Raw genomic sequence first — 26,026 nt, forward strand, 5'->3', positions numbered from 1 at the left:
ATGTACCATTTCTTATAGATTGATTTACATTTATTTCTAATGTCTCTGTGTATAATGTAAGGTGCTTTGTTATCCTACACTGGAATGAGTAGCACTATAAAAGAATTAAATAAGTTAGTAAGTGTTATTTAAATTATTATTTGTGTAATTAGTCATACACATGGACACATCTGCCTATTCTTACAGTGGCGTCGCATTTCTCACTAAGAAGGATTAAACAAAGTCAAAAGCCTGCCTTCAAATTGTAGGTTCCCTAATGTATTTGTGAAGCCAGGATGATACTTGAACAAAAGGAGGGCCGATGGCTCTTTAATTCAGACCTTTGTGTTGGCCCAGCTAGAAGTGAAAATAGCAGGTTGCTGCTCCCAACAGAAAGCAAACATGTGGGCACTGCTGAAATGTGTCACTTTTTGGAAAATTTACATAAAAACAAACTCACCCTATTTCCCTGGGTTGCCCTGATCCCAGAGCTGGTTCAGAAATGGCTGCTGGAACCTCGACCCAGGGGGATCCCCCTCATTTCCTGTACTGCATGAATATAATTCACCAGTGCTTTCCCATGCTGATGCAGTGCTGTAATCTGCAGCTAATCCGAAGGTTTAGGCGCTCTGCACAAAGGCTGCTATTCCAAACTGTGCATTCAATACTTCATCACTAACACACATAGTTCATTTGCATCAGCTGATTAAATATGCTACCAAAAGGGTCACTAACGGGTAAATGCTGCTTCTTCGGTGCTTAATATGCGTTTGTATTCATAACCGCTTCTCTTTCCCTCTCCTCCCACACATGTTCCTGCAGTAAGATAAGTGGCTGTTTATCATAAAACATGTAGAGTGCCTTTGAAAAATCAAGCAAGGATCTACATAGATTGACTTTAGATTGAAATAAAAGCAAACACTGACAAAGCCGATATGTGTTTGTATAGTGCACACACCATGTGGTGCACATCATTCACATGCACACTGGCACATGAAACACATATGAACGTATGCATACATACATACAGATAAATATACATTCAGAGACTAACTCACCTAGAGGTGTCCCCAACCACTTGACCTACATGAAACCCCTGCCCACAGACCCGCCAAGGAGACGGTGACCTCTACCCACAACCTCACAGACATACTTCCCCAGGCCTAGAGAACTTTAAACCTGCCTGCAGTCATGCACATACCACCAAATGCGCATTCATCGAGGTACACTGCCACACAGCCCACCAGATAGTCAGTTAGTTACCCACGTACACAGACAAACTGTCAGACGTTCTGAGTCATACAGGGCTACCAACACCTTTGTGTAATGACCACCAGACTTGCATGCACTCATAGCACCAAAGATGTATTCACACTTGCAGACCAACAGTCATGCATGTACCAGTGCACACAGACAAACACGCCAAAGGCTTACAGATGCGTCTACTGTGCCACATAACATCCAGCTGGACAACATACAACCAGGTACACATACAAAGGCTGGTTCATGTGGAAGGAGAGACAGACTGACAGATGGACAGATAGATGGAGGCTCAGTTGGGGCACTGGAGATTGATCCTATATGTATGCTAATAGTTGTCACTGTGCAGTAAGTAGTGGCGTCTCGTAGCAATTTCAATCCTCGAGTCCTCCATGGGACAGAAGGATTCATACTCTATGCCTGTCTAATCCTCATCCTCTCTGGAGTGATCACCTGGAGATATCAATACAGTGCAATTTGCATACTCATTTGAATCTCTGACCTCATTGTTACAGTCATACAAATGTAGCGCTGCCTATCAGTACCAACACCTCTATAGATCTGACACATATCACGTTTGTGGTCGCCATTTTTCCTTGCCACTAGAGACTCTGAACGTTCATGAAATAATGGACCCGTAAGATCGACTAGTTGAGCAGTCAAGTCAAGTCAAAAAATTATGTTTATTTAGATCAAAATCTTTAAACATGTGTGAATGCATAGCTACAAAGTTAAAATATTCTACAAGGAGATAATAAAAGTCATTACAGGTAAGAATATTCCACAATAGTTTTAAAAAATTTACACACACTCTATACATATCTTAAAAAGCAAACACCAGCAGAATCACTTTTTTAGGCAAATCCTTACCCTTTTTTAAAAAAGAGTTATTTAAAACAGCCTTTTTTTCTCTTAGATAAGTTATATAGTTTCAGTATTTAAAATTCCTAAAAATTACTCCTGGCTAGTCCATTTTTTGAAAATTCGGAACTACTTTTATGTACTTCCCTAGAGCAATGGCAATTTCAATTGAGGTCATTTCTGTTAAAAGGTTGACCGCCTGTGCCCTTGTTCTTATGTCATATTTTAGGAATATTGGGCGTAGCCACAATTTACGCTGTTCTAATATTGTTAGGCAGTCAAGGAGAATGTGCACTAAGTCTCCTTTAGTGCCCAAATTACACCTACAACACCCTTTATGGTCTAACATTTTTCCTCTAAAATCTTTATTTATTAACCACGGATTAATCCCAATTCGCATCCTTAATATCTCCTGTCTGTACCAGCGATTTTGTAGAATATCTAAATTGGGGAACCAGTTTCCCTTTGACCAAGAATGCATCATAAATTCTACAGATTTTTTCTTTGCAAGGTATCCCATGTCATTCTCTCTGGATACTTCTTGCCCATTAGTTTTCAGATCACTCTTAGTACAGGCTATTTGTTGGGTTTCTTGGGACAGCTCCACCTTTAACTCTTTACAAGTCTGCACCAGTCTTTCCCAACAAGCTTTTGCCCATTTTAGGTCACTGATTTGGATCTCTTTCCTACACCATTGTGCTACTTCTTGACCTTTTTGTATTTTCCAATCGTTTCCAAAATCTGATTAACGCAGCTTGTACTTGTGCCCCCCAAGACTTTGTTCCTATTTCCTTAGTTGAGCAGTCTTGAAAATGATGACTGTGTTGGGTAAACACTAAAAATGAAATGCACACAAGTTGTTGGAGCTAATGCCTCCATAAGTGATTTATGCCCGGATGTGACTTCTTTTACCAGCACCTCGAATACAAATGTCAGTCACATGCTGCATTATTACAGGGCAAAGGATAAATTCCATTACACAAAATAAAAAAAAGACCTTGCATTTTCCATAGACGAGCCATGATCACAAATAGTTTTACCCTGCTTACATGTTGAGACAACCTGATCATAATAACATTGAGCTCTTTGTGCAACGCCATCCCGTCATCAACTTGCCATGCTCCTCAGAGTGAGGGCTTTTCTGCAAGAGCCAAACTCAGGAGCATCCGTCCAAGAGTGTGTCCTCCCATATCTTGAAGGAGGAGGGAACATCCTAGTCACTGTTGTCTCTGAATCCTACCTGACTCCCAAAAAGAGTGTTGTTAAGGCCTATGCCACACTGAACAAGCAACTGATGATAACTGCCAGAATCTCAATTACCCTCGGCGAACTCCTCTACCTTCCTCAATAAGATAAGCAACATTAAGATCTCTGGAAGGCTACACCACACCTGCAGCAGCAGCATCATTACCATGAGCCCTTATGTGCCATCAGATCACCAAGGATGCATCCGTCTTTTTCAGAATTCTAAGATGGCTTAGGAAAATTCTTGAACGTCTTCCTGTCTCAGCCCAAAGAACAGTGATTCGGGCATTGGTTCTTTCCAGGCTGGACTATGTAATATTATTTTCCTGGGCACCCGAAGGTCTTGTTGAAGCAGCTTCTGATAGTGATAAATGCTGCAACAAGACTTTTATTGCACCCCCCTAAATTCTGGTCTATGCCCAGCCTTCTCCATGATGTACACTGGCTATCAATTGTTATGTTATGTATGTTATGTTATAATTTTATATAGCGCACGGCTACTCTAAAAGAGTGTCCCGGCGCTTTCCACAGGCAGCTCAATGTATAACAACATAACAAGGAAAAACAGAAAAAAGAGAAAGAAAAGACCCACCAGAAAGAACTAGAGATTAAAAAGCCAAGTCTTCAGGCTCTTCCTGAACTGAAGCAGATTGGAGGTGCTGCGTAGCGCCAGTGGGAGCGAATTCCACAACTGGGGTGCCTTGAAGCTGAAAGAGCGCCCCCCAGTGCGGGCCTTCCTCACACGCCGAACCACAGCAGTAAAGAGAGATTCGGACCGCAGTGAGCGGGCTGGGCGATAAAACGCCAGCCTCCGCTGCAGGTACCCAGCGCCTAAGCCATGCAATGCTTTGTGCATCAGCGTCAAAGATTTAAACATAATCCGCTTCTGGATGGGCAGCCAGTGGAGCGTCTGCAGCAACCCAGAAGCACGTGCTCGCCTATGTAGGCCAAAGATGGCACGGGCAGCAGAGTTTTGTGCCACCTGCAGGCGCTGGACCAGATAATCAGGGAGGCCAAGAAAGAGGGCATTAGCATAATCCAACCTGGATCCAATGAGCGCTTGCACAGTAAGCCGCCTATGCTCCACAGACAGCAATGGAAGGAACTTGCGGAGCATCTTCAAAATGCCAAAACAGGTGCCGGCCAAACCGAGGACATGCGTTCTCAATGAAAGCTTGTTGTCCAGCTTGACACCAAGGTTTTTGGCAACCAATGATGACTGTGCGGGAGGACACATGTCAGACGGCCACCATTGCCGCCACTCAGGGTCGGAGGCACAGCCAAAAAATAAGACCTCCGACTTACTGGAGTTGGCTTTCAGACTGTTCTGCTGGAACCAGTCGAAGACCATTCCCAGACAGCCCCGAATACTCTCTCCGTCCCATGCCTGGTCTTTACCGCACGTGAAGAGGAGTTGCGTGTCGTCGGCGTAGGACACGATCTGGGCCCCATACGCCTCCACCGCCGCCGCCAGAGGGGACATAAAGATGTTAAACAACGACGGGCTCAACACAGAACCCTGTGGAACCCCGACTCCCAATGGCGGCATCTCGGCGGAGCTCTGGGAGACCCAGATCGTCTGGCGGCGGCCTTCAAGGAAAGATGTGAACCATTTGAGCACCGTCCCCCTAATGCCGATGTCATAAAGCCTGGCGAGGAGCACCTCATGGAGGACGGTGTCAAAGGCCGCCGACAGGTCCAACATGACTAACATGGCCTTGCCACCAACATCCAAGGTCTCCCTGATGATCTCCGAGACCTCCAACAACGCCGTTTCCGTGCTGAAATTATGACGGAATCCGGATTGGGATGGATGGAGCAGATTGTTATCGTCTAAAAAGCTCGACAAGACGCCATGGACATGTTTCTCAGTGATCTTGGCCAGAGCCGGGAGAAGTGAAATTGGCCTATAGTTGGCCAGAACCTCGGCATCAAGACCAGGCTTTTTCAGGAGGGGGATTACCATCGCCCTTTTCCAGGTGCGAGGGACACTCCCCTCCCTCAGGGAGGCATTGAGGATGGGATTGACCAGGGGGTTCACCACCGCCGCCATCCCGGCCCAAAATTTGGCAGGGCAGGGGTCGAGTGGCGAGCCTGATTTAAGGCTGGCCAGCAGCACCCGAGACGCCTCGCTAGAGACGGCAGGAAAGTCTGACAGCACTCGGCAGGCGTGGACGATGACCCATGTCCCGCCACTGGGCCGCAGCCACCCTCCTCCGCGCTCTCCAAGAAGGAGGCCTGAATCGCCTTGATCTTGTCGGTGAAAAAACTGGCGAGATCACACGCCCACGCATCCGATGGTACTGGCGGGGGTGAGTGGGAGCTGGGGGTCGTGAACTCCTTCACAACGTTGAAGATCTCCTTACAGGAGTTTGCCGACGCCTCGATCCTCCTAGCAAGATATTCTTTCTTAGCTCCTAGGATGTCCCGGTGATAGGCCTTCACAGCCGCCCTGTAGGCAAGTTTGGCCTCCCCGTCGTACTGAAGGCGCCATGCCCGCTCAGCAACCTTACATTGGCTGCGAGCCACGTGCAGCGCCTCCGTGAACCACGGCGCAGATTGCCGTATTACCGTGGACCGAGGGGCTGCCTTTGGGGCAAGATCATCCAGCCTTTCTGTCAGCCACAGCTGCAGAGCCTCAGTATCTCTTTCCAGATCCCCCGAGAGGTGGCAGGGATGTTCCGTGAGCGCCCGCTCCAACATATCAGGCGTCACTCTGTGCAACTTTCTCGAGGCTGGTCTAGGCACCGTGAGGGCGCTGTTTTCCGGCCGCCCATTCTCCAGCACGGAAAACCTAATCAGCCTATGATCCGTCCAGAGCACCGGCAGGGTTTCGATATCAGCAATCGGGACCGACGAGAACACTTGATCAAGGGTGTGCCCTTTCTCATGTGTAGGACCCGACACAAACGGTGCGAGGCCCAACGGAGATGTAATGTCCAGCAGTTTAATAGTGTCCGGGTCATCTGTCACGTCAAGATGGAAATTGAAGTCGCCTGCCACTACACAATGCTTTGTAGACAGCGCCAGCTCAGAGATCGCTATCTGCAGGTCCTCAAAGAAGGAACCCGAAGGGCCTGGCGGCCTGTAAACCAGCAACCCCTTAAGCGCTTGGCCCGGGGACAGTCTGAGTGTAAAAGCAAGGGACTCAGAGCCCCCGATGGGATTCAGGGGGAGAACTGAGCAGGAAACGTTCTTCTTCACCACCACAGCTACTCCACCACCCCTTCCCTTAACTCTGTCCTGCCGGAGAATGTTGTATGCCGGAGGAATGGCAGAGAAAATGTCCGGATTGGACGCCTCTCCCAACCAAGTTTCGGTCAGGAGAAGGCATAGGGGATTTTCCCTGACAAGAAGATCATATAAGTGCAGGGCATGGCAACCTACAGACCTCGTATTGAGCAGCAGGCATAGATGTTTAACACGAGCCTCGGCAGGCCTATGGACGTTGACCGGTGTCCAAATAGGTGACCAGCCGCAGCCCGGGCAGCGCCGTTTACCCTTGAAACGCCCCGGAAAAACCGAGCGACAGGAGCAGGAATAGGTCTGCATAGCACGCAGCGTCGCCGAGGTGTAACTAATCATCCTCTCCCACGCCTGACCGGACCGGCGTCCACCGCCGCCCCGACGCCTCCGGGACGCTGACGGGCGCAGACGGGCAGGACTCCGGCACGACTCAGGCTAAACGAAGGCGTCCACCTGCGCGTCCCGCTGCGCGTAAGGGAGCGTTGTGTAAAGTTTAAAGCACTATGCTACATGCATCAATGTATATCAAACCATATGTCTCAGATCCTTGGTGTCGATGTTCAAGCCTAATCGTTGTTTGCCTTCTAGCAACTCCGACCTTGCCGTAATTCCCACAGTGAGGAAATCCCATCAAGGTCAGGTTTTTTCCTTACCACCTTCTAACGGAGTGTGTCGATCTGTCTTGGTCTTCTGTAAACTGTTAAAAATCTGGTTGTTCTGAATCTGTGTGTGCCGAAGGTGTGACTTGCTTTATCGGGAGGAGCATTGTGCTGGGAAAACCTTGCTGGGTAGCTATGCGCTTTACAAATCTGGTATTATTATAATAATAAAAACTAATTACCGGGCTTGGCGGGAAGGAGAAGACACTATGCCAGGTTTCGGCTGTGCCTGGTACTCCCTTCCCTTAGAGGCAGGATCCATCATCTTCATTTCCGGAAGGATTTGAAAACCCATCTTTTTAGGAAATGCCTCATCCATATGTAACGCCTCTCAAAGTCACTGATAACGAGTACTTGTCTTGGGACCCCCTTCCCCTCTCCAGTGCCGCCTGCACTCTGCGCCAGCTCTTTCTTTCCAGCCTCTGTCTCATCACCTATCCTGCACTCTATAAGTACTACTGCATACACACAATATTCTGAACACTGGTATTGTGCCGCCAACATGGAAGAGAAGCATTCTATTCTACATGCATGAAAGGGGTCCTAGAAATGACCCCACAGACTAGCGTTTACTAGCCCTTCCCAAAATTCCTGTTAGTTGAGGTAGAGTCCTGGTCAGCAGAGAAGGTTCTGGAGCAGAGAAGTTTGAGGCGTGGCCTTAAGCTTTGCATTTCACACTGTTGACAGAACCACATATTGGAAGGAGCTGCACACATGGGACTCCAGTGATCAGCTGTTGTATCTTATTGTAGAACTGCAAAAAGGCACTTGAGCCAGATGTAAAACACCCATTAGGGTTCGGATTAAAAAGGTGTGAAAGCAACCTATTAGCACCATGACTTTTTCGTCTGTTTGTCTATGGTCCCCACATTTTTGACCTAGTTTCCCCTAAACTTGGAACATGAGGCATCCCTTCACTTGTGCATCTCAATAAGTCAGTTATATTTAACCTAACCGATTGGTCTGCAGCAGTTTATTAATGCACTGAGTAGCTACACCAAGTGTAATGTCAATTTGGGAAAGGAGAAAGACTGGAAAAAGATGTATAATAAAATCACTAAAATTGGTCTTCCAAAGTCAGTTATTTCTTTGCATGAATCAGATTTAAATCTGAACCTATGAAGGTAGTCCTTGTTCTGTTCTGTGCCCTTATCAGAAGGTATGGAGGCAGTCATCCTGTTTTACAGAGACTTTCTCAGATAGTTTAGCACTGTTTACATTATCCAGTAACATCTGAGGCAAAGACAGGAGCACCTGTGAATGTTCAATGAATTCCTAAGACTCACCTAAGCAAAGCTGGTGATGTTTGTTGACTTTGAGCACCTCCAGCTTTCCTGTACTGATAATCCTGATAAATAAGGTATAATCGATACTGTGGAGGGTGGAGGCTGTTGCCCTAGAATACATTTCCTTCAATCTGTCCAAGTAAGTATGAAAAGTTTCAGGTCTCTTAGGGGACGAAAACCCATTCTAAGCCTAGTCCCTTCCAGCCTCAAACCGCTGAAGGATCTCTCTGCCTGGGGTACCGCTGCGACCCAACAAGTCCCATGGAGATAGAGGTGCACAATACTGGTTGGATTTTTTTTCTTCCCAAAAATGTAGTTTAATAATTTTTCCTTTTAGACAAATGGGAAATTGCACAATAAAGAATACTCTTGAGAAATTGTAATGGGGACGCTTCACCGTGCCTTCGACACAATTCGAAAAATACGACGAACAAATATTACCCTCTAAAACCCCCACCAAAGACAACCAGCATGTGAGGGACATTTACACAGATCATCAGTGAATCTGGCTCACGAAGAACATGGTCGAAATCGCTATTTCCCACATAGGGTATTGCAACGCCCTCAACTTTTGGCAGTTGTAGCACTCTGAGACGTGGTGGAGAGTGAGCGTGGGAGTACATCTTCTGAGGAACTACAGTAAGCTCAGCTTACATCACTGACAGTGGCTATCATATAAAAACATATACACGTTTGCAATGTTTAAGAATTTGACACCTTTTATAACGTCCACAGAATGCTCATTAATTATATGAAGATGAAAGCAAGATTGTTGATTGTTTTCAAAAGAAATTGAAGTCCAGTAATATTTGCAATTTCAATCAATCAGTCAATCAATCAGTGGTTTGTAAAGCGCGGCTACTCATTCATGAGGGTCTCAAGGTGATGGGGGGAAGCGGGGGGGGGCTGCTTATCCGTCTGGGTGTGGAGGTTTAGTCGAAGAGCCAGGTCTTAAGGTCTTTCCTGAACTGGGTCAACGATGCAGATTGCCTAAGGTGGAGGGGCAGGGTGTTCCGGGTCTTGGCGACGAGGTAGGAGAAGGATCTTCCTCCGCTTCTGGTCTTGTGGATCCGTGGAAGTTAGGCAGAGCAGAGTTGTATGGCAGGTGTGTGGAATACGAGGCAGTGGTTCAGATATTCTGGTCCTGCGTCGTGGAGAGCCTTGTAGGAATGTGGGAGGAGCTTGATTTTCTTGTTGATTGGGAGCCAGTGGAGTATTTAGAGGTGTTGTCATGTGGCTGCAGGTGGGGGATATCGTGGACCAATCTGGCTGCGACGTTTGGACGTTTTGTAGTTTCCCGAGCTTGTTCGGGGTGACGCTGGTGTAGAGTGCGTTGTCGCAGTCAAGTCTGATGGTGATGAGTCTGTGGGTGACCATCTTTCCCGATTCTGTGGAGAGCCATCTGAATGTCTTCGAAGCTGGCGGTACATGTGAAAACAGGATGAGGATACTGCGTTGATTTGGTGGTTCATTGAGTGGGTGGAGTCTAGTAGGATGCCAAGGTTGCGTACATGGTCCGTGGGGACAGGTGGGGGTCCTAGTGCAGCAGGCCACCAGTTGTTCAAGGCTGAGGGGGTGGTCCCAGGATGAGTTCTTCGGTCTTCTCCGAGTTGAGCTTGAGGCAGCTGTCTTGCATCTAGGTAGCAATTGCCTTCATTTCGCTGTGAAAGTTGATTCTCTCTGCTGTGTGCTCGTTAGTGAGGGAGATGATCAGCTGGGCGTCATCAGCGTGGGAGACAATGTTGAGTCCGTGGCTTCTGACGATCACTGCAAGGGGAGTCATTTAGATGTTGAAAGAGGGTAGGGCTCGGGTATGAACCCTGGTGCCCTCCGCAGCTGATCTCTGTAGTTTCTGGGATGAATGGGGGTAATCTGACTCGCTGTGTTCAGCCGGTCAGGAAAGAGGGGATCCAGTCCAGTGTCTTGTCGCACATGCCAGCGTCATAGAGTCTTGTGATTAGGGTGTGGTAGGAGACCGTGTCGAAAGCGACCGAAAGGTCCAGTAGGATGAAGACTGTATTTTCACCCCGGGAGAAGAGGGAGCGGATGTCGTCGGTGGAGGCGAAGAGTGCAGTCTGGGTCCTGTGGTTCCTTCGTAAACTGGATTGGGAGGTGTCAGGACGTGGTTCTCTTTGATGAACTCGGAGAGTTGCACGTTGATGGCCTGCTCGATGACCTTTGTCGAGAAGGGGAGGAGGGAGATGGATCTGAAGCTCTTGAGGTCTGTCGGGTCGGCGGACGGTATCTTCCGCATGGGGTTGATCTCGACGTGTTTCCAGTTGTCTGGGAAGGTGGCTGTTTCGATGGAGCAGTTGATGGTGTGGCGAAGCTGGCCGGGCAAGGAGGTGGCTGCTCTAAGAAAGATGTGGTAGGGGCAAGGATCCGATGGGGCTCCCTAATGGATGCTCTTCATAGTCTTGAGTGTCATCTGTGGTGAGTGGAGTCCAGTTGAGTATGATCTATTGGGGTTCGGCGTGGTTGTGTGCGGTGGTGGCAGGCATAGTGGTGGGTTCATAAGTGTCGTAGTTAGCAGCAGTTCTGCTAAACTAACATGCATTTTTAAGATCAACTTTAAATACCATTTTTCTTAAGTTATTTTGGGTCCCCAGTTTTCCCAAGAGTGCCCATGTAGTTCTAGGACCTTGATTTACAGGAGGAGGCCTGGAAACTGTACTCTTAGCAAACCTTTGTGAATTACATTTCTGCAAGAGCAAATACAAAAAGCAGAGCACAAGCAAATTACACACTAAAACGTATTTTTTCTTTCTCACCGTGAAGATATATTTCTCCATGCAGAAACTCCTTTCCTACACTCCAACTTTTTATTGGAGGGAGGATCTTACCTCACCCTAGAACTGATGTTATTCCTACTCTTGTCAGAAGTACATTTCCGGCTTTTTCCAAGGTGGGCATGGGTTGGAGAGAAGCAGGTGAATGCCCTTAAACGTGTACGTTTCTTGGTCTGCACAAACCCACATTGTTTTCCGAATCAGTAACTATCACTTCTCGCCTACTTCCAGCTCCTGTATGCGGATTTGTTTGAAAGAACATTGTCTTTCTAAACCAACGTTTGCACATGCAAGCCAAACTTATGAGCATATCACTTTGAGGATTGGGACCTTATTTATTGACCCTACAAGAACTTGCAGAGTTCATCTGGCTGTAAAAACTTTAAACATTTGTTGATCTAGATCTTGCTATGTGCTCACAATAATGGCAGGTAGAGGAACTGAGGCATAGGGAGATTAAGTGATTTGCCCAAGAATGAAACAATTTGGTTAAGTTGAGATGGTCAGACTATCAGCAGTCCCAATGGTAATTAATTTGTAATATAGGCACGGCTGGACCGCAAATATAATGTGTACAGTAACATGTTGTAAAATATAGTGAATATTGAAAGTAAATTTGCAGTAGCAGTTCAGAAATTAAAGTAAGAAATAAATGGTACAGTTTGAACACTTCTATATAACGCTTCAAAACCCTGAATTTGGCGTAATCCACATTCCAGCATTTAAAAAGGGCAAGCATACCCGGAGTCCTGGTGTGCACAAACAGCCGTCTACACTGAGCCTTTGATTCAACGAGTTGACGTAAATTGCAACCTGGTGCGTTTTGGAGTCCTGCACAATCATAAACATGGCATAAACAGAGCCTTGCTAGAATTCAAAGCCTGACATCCTAGGAGTGTTAGCGGTCTGATCCCATGAGACCAGGCTTCAAAAGGATTTGAATACTGACTGTTCCCCTATGATGGAATGTTTGTTTTCTTGAGTTGTTAAAACATTTTGTCTGGTTCATAAGTCTCTTAGTACAGTTCCCACTCTCTTTGCTAGCTGCTTTCAGCCCAAGGTCCCTTCACCATTGAACAAGGATTTAGTCGGAACGCAAAAATTCCGGCAGTCAGTGTGTCACCCCATGTGATGGTTCAGGCACCTACTATGTGGAATTAAATGCCTGCTTCTGTGAGGAAGCAATCACATTAAAAAAAATGTGAATGTTCAGTAAACATGTTATACTGCACCAGGTTGCCTCGCGGACATGCACTTCACAAACACAAATATTATGGTCACTGAGTAACTCCTCGTTTCTTGATCTATTGTACCATTGGGTCTTATGCAATTACTCTAGCCACTGGTGGGCCACTTAGTAGTTCCTTTGTTGCTAGTTGGAGGGGTTTCCTCAATTGCTCAATAAAATCAAAAAAGCCTAAATAGGACAAGAGCACTTTACAATGTAGATAAATGTGTATAATCGGTGTGCCAAAATACTTTGTTTTTGGTCTAATATATTACCTTTTTTTTTCTTATGCAGGGACTCCGGAGATATGATTTTCTCCAAGAAGGCTTCTGAAGCACAAGGTCCTTTCTTTTATCTTCTCCTTTTCTAGCATTGGGAAAGCGGATTCCTACCTCAGCACCAGTCATGATACAGCACAAGGAGAAGCAGAACTTCCTCTCACTCTTTAAATCAGCCCATCACTTCTGTCCATGGTGGGCCCTGAACTGCCTGCTTGAACATTACCACTTGACTGAGGCCAGCCAAGATCACCTACAGGTGAAGGGACTCCAGAGGGAGCAAACTCCTTTTAGGCACCTTCTCTAAAAGTTCTTGAAAGCCTCTGCAGTGTTTCCTGGATGCAACATCCCAAAATGAAACGCCCTTTGGGAACGCTCAACCGGGGTAGTGCAGTGCTTAACAACATCTTGTTTGGTGGTACGCGCAGCGCAATCAGTGATGTTCAGAAAGCTCCACCATACCCTTCACACAAGCCTGCCTCTGGCCAGCCATCCAGCGGGTGCAAACGAGGGCGCCCATCTTATTTGTCTAGTCCAGATTCTGAAAATTCTGCCAGCTCACCTTCAGCAAAGAAACCGGCATCCACCCACCACAGAATTAGTCCCCATGCTTCACGAAGTTCAACAAGTGCTGTTGTGTCCGATAAAGATGTGGTGGGCCGAGAGTCCAGTGAGCCAGCACCTTGCACAAGTAACACCTCGGCGAGACCTCAGGATTACATTTTGTTCAGTCCTGGACACCAGGCAGTGGTGCTGCAGAAACGGAAGCGCAAGGAGAAGCATCTGACAGCATCCCGCCTCTCAATGTCCGTGCTGACCCCACCCCCAGGTCTCGATCGCTCCTTGCTGGACAGCAGTAGGTGCGAGTCGTTTCTTGCCACAGGTATTGTCCTGTTTTCATTTTCATTTCATTGACATAAATTGCAACATCGGTATTGTCTATAGATATACTAAAAGCAACAATCTTCCCTGCATGTATTTCTGTGCATCAAGTGGCCCTCAATCATTATCTCATTGAATATATTTTTCAAATATAATCTCACATTAACACATTTTAAGAGCTGAAAGTTTGACCTAAGCAACCACCATTTATTGCTCGCCTTGCTACATTTCCAGTGCAGAAGAGGGACATGTTAGTTTAAATGGATGCATGTAATTTGTGCCAGTAGTACAACTTGTGCGCATCACCACTCATTATTTGGGTCCAAGATTTATTTTTGTCACCACACTTTCACCCAGCACAGGACAGAGAAAGGCAGACAAGGGAAAAAGAAGGAGGGAGAGAAAGAAAAAGACAGAAAACAAGTGATAAAATGTGAAATCACAGAGTGTACAAACACCCACCAGAGTGAGATAAAGATGTAGGAAGTGAGGATGGTGGACTATAGGGCATGAGGTGGTGGACTAGGTATTCGGAACCCCGGCATCTGGTAGCATCAGTGTGCGTCTGAGAAAAACTTTGTGCCTCTGCAGTTATTTATAACCTAAGCACTGAAAACATCAAAGTATTATGTGGCTGGTCTACACTTGAAATGTTTAAGAAATTAGCAGGGGGAGAAAGGCAGGTCTGCCAATTGTTAACTATTAGCTGTCAATTTAGGAAAGTAGTGACCGAAATTGAATTTGAGGATTTGAAATGATGATTCTGGGATCTTTTCTTTGGGCCATTCAATGCCCCAAACACTTGTTGAGTGGCAGGTCCCACTAGTGTTCACTTGCCAGGGGGATAACTGTAGATACATAATAGAATGAATTCCTCCAATATGCCTCTCTTCCTCTGGTTAAATGGTGCATAACATTCACAAATGCAATAGGTTCGGCTTTGATTAGTGTTACACCATATTCTCAAGCATGAGAGGACCACTGGAAACCATCAATTCACTCATTGCGGGAATATATATGTACACATTGTTGTGCTGTCGCTCATTGTGCCGTGGGGTAGTTATGGCAGTGCTGTAGTGACCGCTGACGTGTTGTAGTGGCTGGTAGTCTTGTGGTAGGGTGGTAGTTTTGGAGTGGTTGCTGTTTGTCCCCGACTACGAGTGACAGTCAGGCTTAGTACTGAAGTGTATTTTAAAGCTCCTAGACGTGTGCTGCTCTGGCCTCATCAGTTTGGTGAGGTTCAAGATTACTATATAAAGGTGACTATTTATTGACGTAGAACACTGAAGGGAACTTTTAGTTCTTTTATGAATAACCTCTTACATGCCCATATTACTGTTCTGCCTTTGTCCAATATATGCCAGATTGCTGTTTGTACTAAGTTCCTGATGTGACTGTGATGTCCCCATGAATGCGCTGCTTGAGGGCCTTACAGCGATCAGCGAGAAAAACCTTTGAGCCCTGTCCTGTCCTTGGGGAAACTTGTGATGTCCCAGCAGGTTGAATTCTTGCAGTTTCTTGACTTTTTGAACTGGAGCAACACTCAAAACTAGCCTCGGCAATCCATATTCTTGCTCCAATTTTACAGTTTAAATGGACCACTTTAAATGGTTGATTGATGTTGAAGCTCATAGCCCAGCCTGTAGGAAGTTTTCGAATAGAGCAAGACCAGTGCTGACTAAAGACGCCTTCGTAACTATCAAACTTATTTCCTAATTTGTCCATAGAGAATCAGATTTCGCTTGATGGCCTCACATACATGTTTAATTAGCTAGACACCCATGAGCTGCTGTTAATGCTCTGCCTGTTGTTGGTGCTGTCTTCAGGACAGCAATGGCAAAGTGTAGCCACAAAGTGCAGTTTGGATATGAAAAAGCGCTCAACAGTCTATGGAAAGGCCTATGAATTCATTGCTGGTCATTCATCCGTCCGCACATCAAAGAAGCTACTGGCAGAACATGCGAGAGGGGTCTTGCTGGCCACCAGATGTCCCAAAGGAAAGGAGATGGACCTGATTTCTATGAACTCAGCAAATTAGTGTATATGTTTGGTCACTCTCTGATGCAGAGCACCAAGAACATGATCTGAATTATGTTGCATCCACTGCCAAGCATGCTTTACTCTGCCTACAGGAGAAAAGGGCTGCAGACACTGAAAAGGCAAACAAAACATAGCTTTTGCCTGTGCAACTATACTTTGGCTAGTGGTACGCATTAATCATACCCCTGCTATCGTCCCAATGACTCCCCTCCCTCAACTTTCCCCCATCCACCCTCTCTCCTCAATCCTTTGCCCCCCTCCACCAACACCTCCCCCACCATATCCCTCCCCACATTACAGCTCTTTGTGGTTTGACCTGCTAGGAGCTCTCTGATTAAGGGAGAATGTAAAAAAGAAAATGTGTTTTTTAGTTCTCACCAGCCACGTAGTGCGTGCTGGTTTCACTTTGGATTCACATTCTGCTTGTGTTTCCCTCGTACCTGGATCATAGACCAAGTACGGTTTCCTTTTTTTGGAGGGGAGGCGGAGAGTGTCCTTCTGCAGCTTCTGCATTCTATCGCTCCCTGTTTGTTTCTTCCACTTGCAGCACTTCGTAAGAGAGTGCGTGCTTTTGCTCCTGGTTTTGCTTCGCACTGTTGCTTTCACCAGCTCGCTTCCTGTGTTTGTTCATTGCTACTTTTCGTCCTCTTTCCCTTCTACTCTTTGGTGAATTATAACACCACCAGTAGGTGACCCCCCTCTAAGGTCAGTGTATAGATTTGAATTTTCTCAAAAGTTTCATAAAACTTTTCAACATAAGTAAGTTAGAACTGGCTGAAATGCACATCCCTGTGTGTCTTTGCCCCAGCCATGCCTCCAGCATTTCTCACTGCAGCTGGAAGCATCACCTGTGATCTCTGATGATGTTGAATGTCTCTTTACATAGGTCAAGGTCATAAGATGGCCCTTCCAGATGAAAAGGCAGATAAACTGCTCCTTGCCAGCTGGGGTCTCCCCGACCAGGTGCTGAAGAAATATCGTAGCTTTGGGGTCGTGCAGATGTTTGACTGGCAGGCAGATTGCCTAATGCTCGGACATGTCCTTGAAGGAAAGAATTTAGTGTACTCTGGTAAGTAACAAAACTGCGGGTTTTGTCAAGACCTCGGTGTTTGTTGTGTGCTGTGTTGTTCTTCATATCATGCCAATTGCTGTTGTTTTATTGCAGCTCCAACCAGTGCTGGGAAGACTCTGGTTTCTGAGTTACTTATTCTGAAGAGGGTCCTAGAGACGCGGAAGAAAGCCCTGTTCATTCTACCATTTGTTTCTGTGGCTAAAGAGAAAACCTATTATCTGCAGGTAATTTGATGCGAGAGGCTGTCTTTCTTGACGAATGAAAATGAACAATTAATGGACAGAATGTAGAATAATGTCATACATTCACCCCAGTACAGAGATCTGGGCCTAAATCCATCGTTTTTTTGCTCACCATGCCATTCTGGACCCAGCCATATGCAAATCAGTCTTGACCATGTGCCCCATTGGAACAATCCAGCCCGAACTGCCAGGCCAGGTCCACCCTGGACTGGAAACAAGTACCCTAGGACCGGTTTCGGGTTGTCAGCCCTCATCAGCCGGGATAGCTTGACTCCAGTGGCATGGAGAGCACTGGACCCAAGTCTGGGCATACTTGTCCCACTCGGGGTGACAAATGAAAAAGAACAATTGATGGACAGAATGTAGAACAATGTCATACATTCACCCCAGTACAAAGATCCGGGCCTAAATCCATTGTTTTTTTGCTCACCATGCCATTCCAGTTTGGAGCCAGCCATATGCAAATCAGTCTTGACCCTGCGCCCAAGGGAACAATCCAGCCCGAACTGCCAGGCCAGGTCCTCCCAAGCAAGAATGATGATGGATTAAACCCAAATCAGTTGACTGGGGGTGAGTGCTTGCAATGTTCAACACTCCGTCCAGCATCCCCATTGGTTTTGCTTTGTTCGTCCTAAGTTGGCAGGGTATGCCCAGACGTGGGCCCCTTGCTCACTTTGCCACTGGATTCAAGCTAGCCTGGCTGAAGATGGCTGATTAACCAGAAACCGGTCCCAGGATGCTTTTTTCCAGTCCAGGGAAGACCTGGCTTGGCAGTTTATTTATTTATTTATTTATAGGTTTATAACTCGCCGGAATCACACCCGAAGGTGTATCTCCGCGCAGTGCTGAAAGGAACAGGTCTAGCAGGCACTAAAGCTGAAATAGGGTTGTCTTGAGACTTTTCCTGAAGGCTAGATGACTAGAGCACTGTCTAAGGGAGAGGGGGAGGTTGTTCCACAGGCGCGGACCCATAACAGAAAGAGCGCGTCCTCCCTGTCTGGTCTTGTTATGTCGTGGAATCTGTAGTAGCAGCTGATTACTGGACCGTAAATTACGAAGGGGATGATGATGAACAAATTTTTCGGCCAGATAGAGCGGTCCTAGATTATGGAGACTTTTGTGAATCACACAGCAGGTCTTAAATTCCACCCGTCTCCGGATAGGAAGCCAGTGGAGCTTTTTGAGAAGGGGCAGAGATGGTGTTCTGGGGGGGGCATTTGTCACCAGACGAGCCGCGGTGTTCTGAACCACTTGAAGTTTGTTGAGCACTCCTTCGTTGGCCGCTAAAAGAAGACCATTGCAATAGTCGAGGCGACTCAATACGAGGGCCTGGACCAAGGTCTTCCTTGTGCTGTCAGGGAGAAGAGGAAACACTTTCCGAAGGAGGCTGATGATATGAAAACAAGACCCCACCGTGGTGTTGGCATGATGTACAAGATTCGGGCTGGACTGTTCCCATGAGGCACAGGGTCAAGACTGATTTACATATGGCCATGTCTGAACTGGGGTGGCGGAGTGAGCTAAAGAATGATGATGGATTAAACCCAGATCATTTGACTGGGGGTGAGTGCTTGCAATGTTCAACACTCCATCTATCATACCCTTTGGTTTTGCTTTGTTTTCCCTAAGTTGGCAGGGTATGCCCAGACGTGGGTCCCTTGCTCACTTTGCCACTGGATTCAAGCTAGCCTGTCTGAAGACAGCTGATTAGCCAGAAACCGGTCCCAGGATGCTTGATTTTGGTCCAGTGAAGACATGGTTTGCCAGTTCGTGCTGGACTGTTCCCATGAGTCACAGGGGAGAAGACTGATTTGCTAATGGCCATGTCTGAACTGGGGTGGAGGAGTGAGCTCTAAAGAATGATGATGAACTAAACCCAGATCATTTTTTTCCAAATGAGGTCGCACACTGCTCGTCCCATCAGCGTGTGACCCCGGAGCATGATGGTCGATGTAGTTCGTATCAGCGGGTGCGCTTCTACCTGAGTCTTGAGTCTTCAAGGTGTTCACTGGTGTGCTTGCCATCCCTGGACACGTGTTTCGAGGTCATTACCTCTCATCAGCAGGGATTAGGCGGGTGGAAGGGGTTGCTGCTTGGGCTGCCGTAAATGTTCATAGGTCCAGATACCTATTGTGGCGCGCAGGTACGTTGTCTCGAGGTCGTCACCTCCACCGGCTCAAGGGAGCCTGTATAAATAGTCTTTCCAAATGAGGTCGCACACTGCTCGTCCCATCAGCGTGTGACCCCGGAGCATGATGGTCGATGTAGTTGGTATCAGCGGGTGCGCTTCTACCCGAGTCTTGAGTCTTCAAGGTGTTCACTGGTGTGCTTGCCATCCCTGGACACGTGTTTCGAGGTCATTACCTCTCATCAGCAGGGATTAGGCGGGTGGAAGGGGTTGCTGCTTGGGCTGCCGTAAATGTTCATAGGTCCAGATACCTATTGTGGCGCGCAGGTACGTTGTCTCGAGGTCGTCACCTCCACCGGCTCAAGGGAGCCTGTATAAATAGTCTTTCCAAATGAGGTCGCACACTGCTCGTCCCATCAGCGTGTGACCCCGGAGCATGATGGTCGATGTAGTTGGTATCAGCGGGTGCGCTTCTACCCGAGTCTTGAGTCTTCAAGGTGTTCACTGGTGTGCTTGCCATCCCTGGACACGTGTTTCCAGGTCATTACCTCTCATCAGCAGGGATTAGGCGGGTGTAAGGGGTTGCTGCTTGGGCTGCCGTAAATGTTCATAGGTCCAGATACCTCTTGTGGCGCGCAGGTGCATTGTCTCGAGGTCGTCACCTCCACCGGCTCAAGGGAGCCTGTATAAATAGTCTTTCCAAATGAGGTCGCACACTGCTCGTCCCATCAGCGTGTGACCCCGGAGCATGATGGTCGATGTAGTTGTATCAGCGGATGCGCTTCTACCCGAGTCTTGAGTCTTCAAGGTGTTCACTGGTGTGCTTGCCATCCCTGGACACGTGTTTCGAGGTCATTACCTCTCATCAGCAGGGATTAGGCGGGTGTAAGGGTGTAGGCGTGGGAGGAGGGTTGGGAATGGGCGCTGTATTAGGAATAGGCTGCAGACCAGAATACTTCTTTAAACTGGGCTTTATTTTTAGAGTACCCCTGGTTCTAAAGGTTAGTGTCTCTCTGGCAAACTCCAGCTTGTCCGTGGTGGTGGTGTCCTTCAGCCGGGGTGGCTTCAAGTAGCTGTCTTCTCTGGTACAACGTCTCCGGACCCCAAGGAAAAAGAAGACCAACAGAGGGAAGCCGTTAGTTTAAAGCCTGATACCGGCTTATCCGAATCAGGGACGAGTGGTTGTGAGGGAGCACCCGTGATATGTACAACTCTAAGTGCTCGTGCTCGGGAGATGGGAATAGTGTGAGGAATGTAGGAAGGGTAAGGTGAGGAGGAAGGTAACGGAAGGACACAGGAAAGACACGCACTGGGGTATCTACAGTATTTACACAGGGGCGCTCTTTCTCCCCACCCAGGTTGCCCAACGCCGCCGTACCTGCGAAAGCCACACTCCTCCCTCGGGAGTGTGGCACGGCGGTTCACGGGGTCGTTGGCCTCCTGGCTCTCCTCCGCTCTTGGCTCTCCCGTCTTCTCCGTTTTCTCCTCGCTTCGCCTTCGGTCTCTCTTCTCCGACTCCGTCTCTGACCTCCGCGGTGATGTCACACGCCGCATACAGGGCTTCCTGCCCTTTCACCAATCCGGCAACTCCTACGTCAGCCGGGGGCGTAGTCTCGTCTGACTCATCACACGCCCAGTTAAAGGCGCCGGGGTCATATTCCTCGTCCTGTTCCAACAGTGTTTCCCATTCTGCCCTCGATGCGTCAGTCTGTGGGGAAGGAGGGGAGTTAGGGTCAGGGGTCCACCAGTCCTCCAGGCCTCCCGTCCCAACCCTGTTACAAAGGGGTTGCTGCTTGGGCTGCCGTAAATGTTCATAGGTCCAGATACCTCTTGTGGCGCGCAGGTGCGTTGTCTCGAGGTCGTCACCTCCACCCGCTCAAGGGAGCCTGTATAAATAGTCTTTCCCATTAGGTCGCACACTGCTCGTCCCATCAGCGTGTGACCCCGGAGCATGATGGTCGATGTAGTTGGTATCAGCGGGTGCGCTTCTACCCGAGTCTGGAGTCCTCAAGGTGTTCACTGGTGTGCTTGCCATCCCTGGACATGTGTTTCGAGGTCATTACCTCCCCTCAGCAGGGATTAGGCGGGTGTAAGGGGTTGCTGCTTGGGCTGCCGTAAATGTTCATAGGTCCAGATACCTCTTGTGGCGCGCAGGTGCGTTGTCTCGAGGTCGTCACCTCCACCGGCTCAAGGGAGCCTGTATAAATAGTCTTTCCAAATGAGGTCGCACACTGCTCGTCCCATCAGCGTGTGACCCCGGAGCATGATGGTCGATGTAGTTGGTATCAGCGGGTGCGCTTCTACCCGAGTCTCGAGTCTTCAAGGTGTTCACTGGTGTGCTTGCCATCCCTGGACACGTGTTTCGAGGTCATTACCTCTCATCAGCAGGGATTAGGCGGGTGTAAGGGATTGCTGCTTGGGCTGCCATAAATGTTCATAGGTCCAGATACCTCTTGTGGCGCGCAGGTGCGTTGTCTCAAGGTCGTCACCTCTACCGGCTCAAGGGAGCCTGTATAAATAGTCTTTCCAAATGAGGTCGCACACTGCTCGTCCCATCAGCGTGTGACCCGGGCATGATGGTCGATGTAGTTGGTATCAGCGGGTGCGCTTCTACCCGAGTCTTCAGTCTTCAAGGTGTTCACTGGTGTGCTTGCCATCCCTTGACACGTGTTTTGAGGTACCTGACCTGATACGATTTTGGCAGCCTACTCATCAAACTCCTAAAACTAAGTCTGTAATCTCTACTGACGAAGGTTAATGAACCAGAAACTCCGGTGTCTAGAGATCAGCAACATCTGCGCCAACTTTGGCGAAACACTCGACAACATTTCTACGAGACGAACTACCAGAGACTGCATTACCCAGAATGCCAGGGGCGAACCTTGCCTGATAGGTGAGCGGTGTGCTCCCAGACCTGCTGTTTATTTAAAAGTACTCCCATGAGTCATGGAACTGACGAGCTTGTGGACGAAGCACCTGCGCGCCAGTGAGCGGTACCTGACCTGATACGATGTTGGCAACCTACTCAGCAAACCCCTAAAACTAAGTCTGTAATCTCTACTGACGAAGGTAATGAACCAGAAACACCGGTGTCTAGAGTTCAGCACCATCTGCACCAACTTTGGCGAAACACTCGACAACATTTCTACGAGACGAACTACCAGAGCCTGCATTACCCAGAATGCCATGGGCGAACCTTGCCTGATAGGTGAGCGGTGTGCTCCCAGACCTGCTGTTTATTTAAAAGTACTCCCGTGGGTCATGGAGCTGACGAGCTCGTGGACGAAGCACCTGCGCGCCAGTGAGCGGTACCTGACCTGATACGATTTTGGCAACCTACTCAGCAAACCCCTAAAACTAAGTCTGTAATCTCTACTGATGAAGGTTAATGAACCAGAAACACCGGTGTCTAGAGATCAGCACCATCTGCGCCAACTTTGCCGAAACACTCGATAACATTTCTACGAGACGAACTACCAGAGACTGCATTACCCAGAATGCCAGGGGCGAACCTTTCCTAATAGGTGAGCGGTGTGCTGCCAGACCTGCTGTTTATTTAAAAGTAAACCCAGATCAGTTGACTGGGGGTGAGTGCTTGCAATGTTCAACACTCCGTCCATCATCCCCTTTGGTTTTGTCTTTCTTGACGATCCGTCAACAGCAGTACCCAGTGGTATCTTGCCATTGCGTTGTTAGTAACTGGGCATTCCCTCTTTGCCTGTCTTCCCTGATCCAGTCCTCACATGCAAGATGTCTTCTCCATCCTTCAGAACCTGATACATAGCTGACTTCAATTACTTCTACCAATATGACGGCTGCTTTCTCTGCCTCCCCTAGAAAAGAAAGGAAGCATGACATCACATCCTGTTAATAATCTAAGCGAAAAACACTACCAATAGAATATATAATCATCCTGAACTCCGGGAAGGGGGGGGGATTCAGGACTGAATCAGGGAAGACCTGGACTTGGAGTAATGAAGATTACTGGGTAATTAACTGGGGCATTCAATGCTTGGTATTACTGGTAATTGGGCATTTCAGTCTGGAAATTGCTGGATGACGTATTGTAGCATCATATAGCGCTTCATATGCCTTTGTGGGTCACCAAAGTGCATTTTCAGATCAGTAGCATGCTACTCCATGACTGTGTCCAGTATTAGTGGCGATCCTATGTGAGAAGTGTTTCGTGTTGCGCATAAAGAGCAAGAGAGGTGCTGGGCTCTTGTCTTGGGACTCCGCTCTTAGGAGTGTGATTGCAAAGGAGATGTGAGAAGTAGGTGTGCAAATTATATAGTTCTCACTTAATCACATTGGCTGCTACCCAGGACCAGCCTAAGCAGTGGGGTACCGGATACATGTACCTTAGGAAAGGGGGCTAATCTGGGACGGCCCAGGAATGCATATGGCAGCATTTGTGAGACAGAGGTGCTGTTAAATGAGTAAAGTGATGCCAAGCGGCAAGAATGGGAGTCCGTGACATGAGCAGTAGCTGCGAATCTATAAACGATGCAAGCCACAGAAAGGACTCGATCACTGCATTCTGTTCAGAAGCCGTGCAATCTTTTAAAGGTCCAGAATTCACCTACTCTTGCTAGGCTGGCAGAGACCAAAATGTTGAGTGGGGCGTTGTACCCAAAGCCCACGAATGCTGCCGAAGGCTCCCAAAGGCCGATGAGGCCCAGTCGGGCAAGTGCTAGCCTAGTCATTTCTCATGCCCTAGCCAGAGCACCTCCCTGCACATGCGAGAGTGACAGACCTGATAGAATCTGTCATCCCTGGCTTACTCATCTGTCTTCCCCACTTCTGGCAAGCTCAGTCCTTGTTCTTGGATCCCAGATACCTTTGTTCCTTCAGGGTTCACAGGCACACTCCTGCCCTTCTACAAGGTCCTCACAGAGAACCTCTGCTTTCATTATTAGCAGGGAGTGACATTTCAGGGTAGAGGAGGGACAGTATGGTGGGGGCAGACTAACCCTGCGTCCAGTGTTTCTGGTAGGACAGCAGCAGGAGGAGCAGGCCACTCACACTATTCCAAAGCACCTCGAAGGAGGTGGTATTGCAAGGTTGAACAGCAGGGCGTGGGTAGTACATTGACGCCTGGGTGATGGTCAGTTGGGGGATCCAGCATCAGAGAAGGGGAAAAGACCCACCGACAAGACAAACAATACATATACAGGAAGAAAAGAAGAGACAGATGAAGCTGCGGCACTAGGACACTGTGGTTTCTAGCAGCTTTAGCAAGAGCGCTCAGTTAATGTGGCCTGTGGGGCGGCCTGCTTCAACTTTCCTAGAATTACCTCAAAGTCAATGGAAATGCATTTGGACAACTGATCTAGATGTCTTTATATTTCTACGTAATCTGTTCGATGGCCTTTCACAGTAAGGGGCTTTTGTTCCTTTAAAATACTCACACACACGGGCCCTTAATATTCCCTGGGGTTCCTTTGTCTCTAAAAACACTCACGGTCACCAGAGGCCAGAGACAAGTTCTCCCACGTCCATCAAGGGTTAAAGGAAGGCACGCCCTGGGGGAGGGGAGGGGTTACCAGAGCAGGGAGAAGCAGCAGGGGTGGGGGGCACAGTGGGGGCTGTGATGAGGGAAACTGGGTGGAACCAGCAGCAGAGAAGTTCAAAGAGTCCGCCTGAGGGAGGAAAAACAATACACTTTAACAACGAGCCAGGCCTTGCAGCTTTACCAAGAGTGCACCATGAATCTGGCCTCCGAGACATGTCCTCTCAGTGCTGCCTGGAGGTAAAGAAAGACCCGCACTGGAGGTGTCAAGAGGGGACCAGGGCAAAGTGGGCAGCAGCCAGCAGGGTTGGATTGGGAATAAAAAATAGGCCCACGCTAAAAAATAAGTGGCCCATATTTGCGGGTTGCCTTCCCCCAAAACACTGCGTCGGGAAGTTTTTTTTTTAAGTTTAGAAAGCTTTATTGAAATAGATAGAGAAGACATGGTACAGAAATATAAAAAGAAGTACAAATCCATAGAATAATGAGGAATACAAAGTAAGAATCAAATGGTGAAAAACCAAATACATCATACAACTGCGAGAGTAAGAATAAGAGAAAGATATAATCATATAGGGCCCGATGTAGGTACCAAATACCGGTCGGAAACGGCCGATTTCGGCCGGTATTTGGCCTACTGAGATGTAGGGGACCTTTTTTTGTCCGATTCGGTATTTTACCGATTCGGTAAAATTACCGAATCACAAAAATACTGAATCGGTAATTTTACCGATTTTTAAATTCGGGATGTAGGTGGGACTACTTTCAGTCCCACAGGCCTTTCAGATTCGGTATTTTAACACCCAATCCAATTGGGTGTTAAAATACCGAATCCAGGTGTGCATGCACATGTGTGCATGCACACCTATGCCATGTGACAGACAGACATGCCCTTAGGGCATGTCTGTGTGCCACATGGCTCACATGCCTGTTTTGGGGGTGCTAGAGGGTGTCAAAGTGACACCCCCTGCACCCTTGCACAAATCGGTAATTACCGATTCGGTAGTGCCCATTGATTCCTATGGTAAATACCGAATCTGAAATACCTACATCTCCCCCCCTCTAATTTACCACTTCATAAATACCGATTCGGTATGATTCGGTATTTATGAAGTGGTAAATGTAGATTTACCTACATCGGGCCCATAGTACCATAATAAAATGAGCATTTTTGCTTTTAAGTTTCAAAAATAGAAAAAGAAGGAAAGAGAGAAAAAGGAGGAAAGAAAAGGAGCAGAGGGAGGATAGCATAAAAAACAGTCATAGAGAATGAACAATATAAAGAGAAACAAAAAGGAATGAGCGCAGCACTTACGGCG

The 26,026-nt window shown here is 47.7% G+C and overlaps 1 protein-coding gene across 1 annotated transcript in view; it reads left to right on the forward strand.

Annotated features, from left to right (window-relative positions):
* POLQ (DNA polymerase theta) overlaps positions 1-26,026 on the forward strand; it is a 415,163-nt gene that overhangs the window by 9,598 nt on the left and 379,539 nt on the right. Inside the window, exons 2-4 of the mRNA XM_086935619.1 lie at positions 12,848-13,714; positions 16,640-16,822; positions 16,919-17,049. Of these exons, the coding sequence (XP_086791745.1) occupies positions 13,171-13,714; positions 16,640-16,822; positions 16,919-17,049 (858 nt within the window). The 5' untranslated portion in view covers positions 12,848-13,170. The remainder of the gene's footprint in view (positions 1-12,847; positions 13,715-16,639; positions 16,823-16,918; positions 17,050-26,026) is intronic.

Source organism: Lissotriton vulgaris, chromosome 8, assembly GCF_964263255.1.
Source record: "Lissotriton vulgaris chromosome 8, aLisVul1.2, whole genome shotgun sequence".
Classification (NCBI taxonomy): Eukaryota; Metazoa; Chordata; class Amphibia; order Caudata; family Salamandridae; genus Lissotriton; species Lissotriton vulgaris.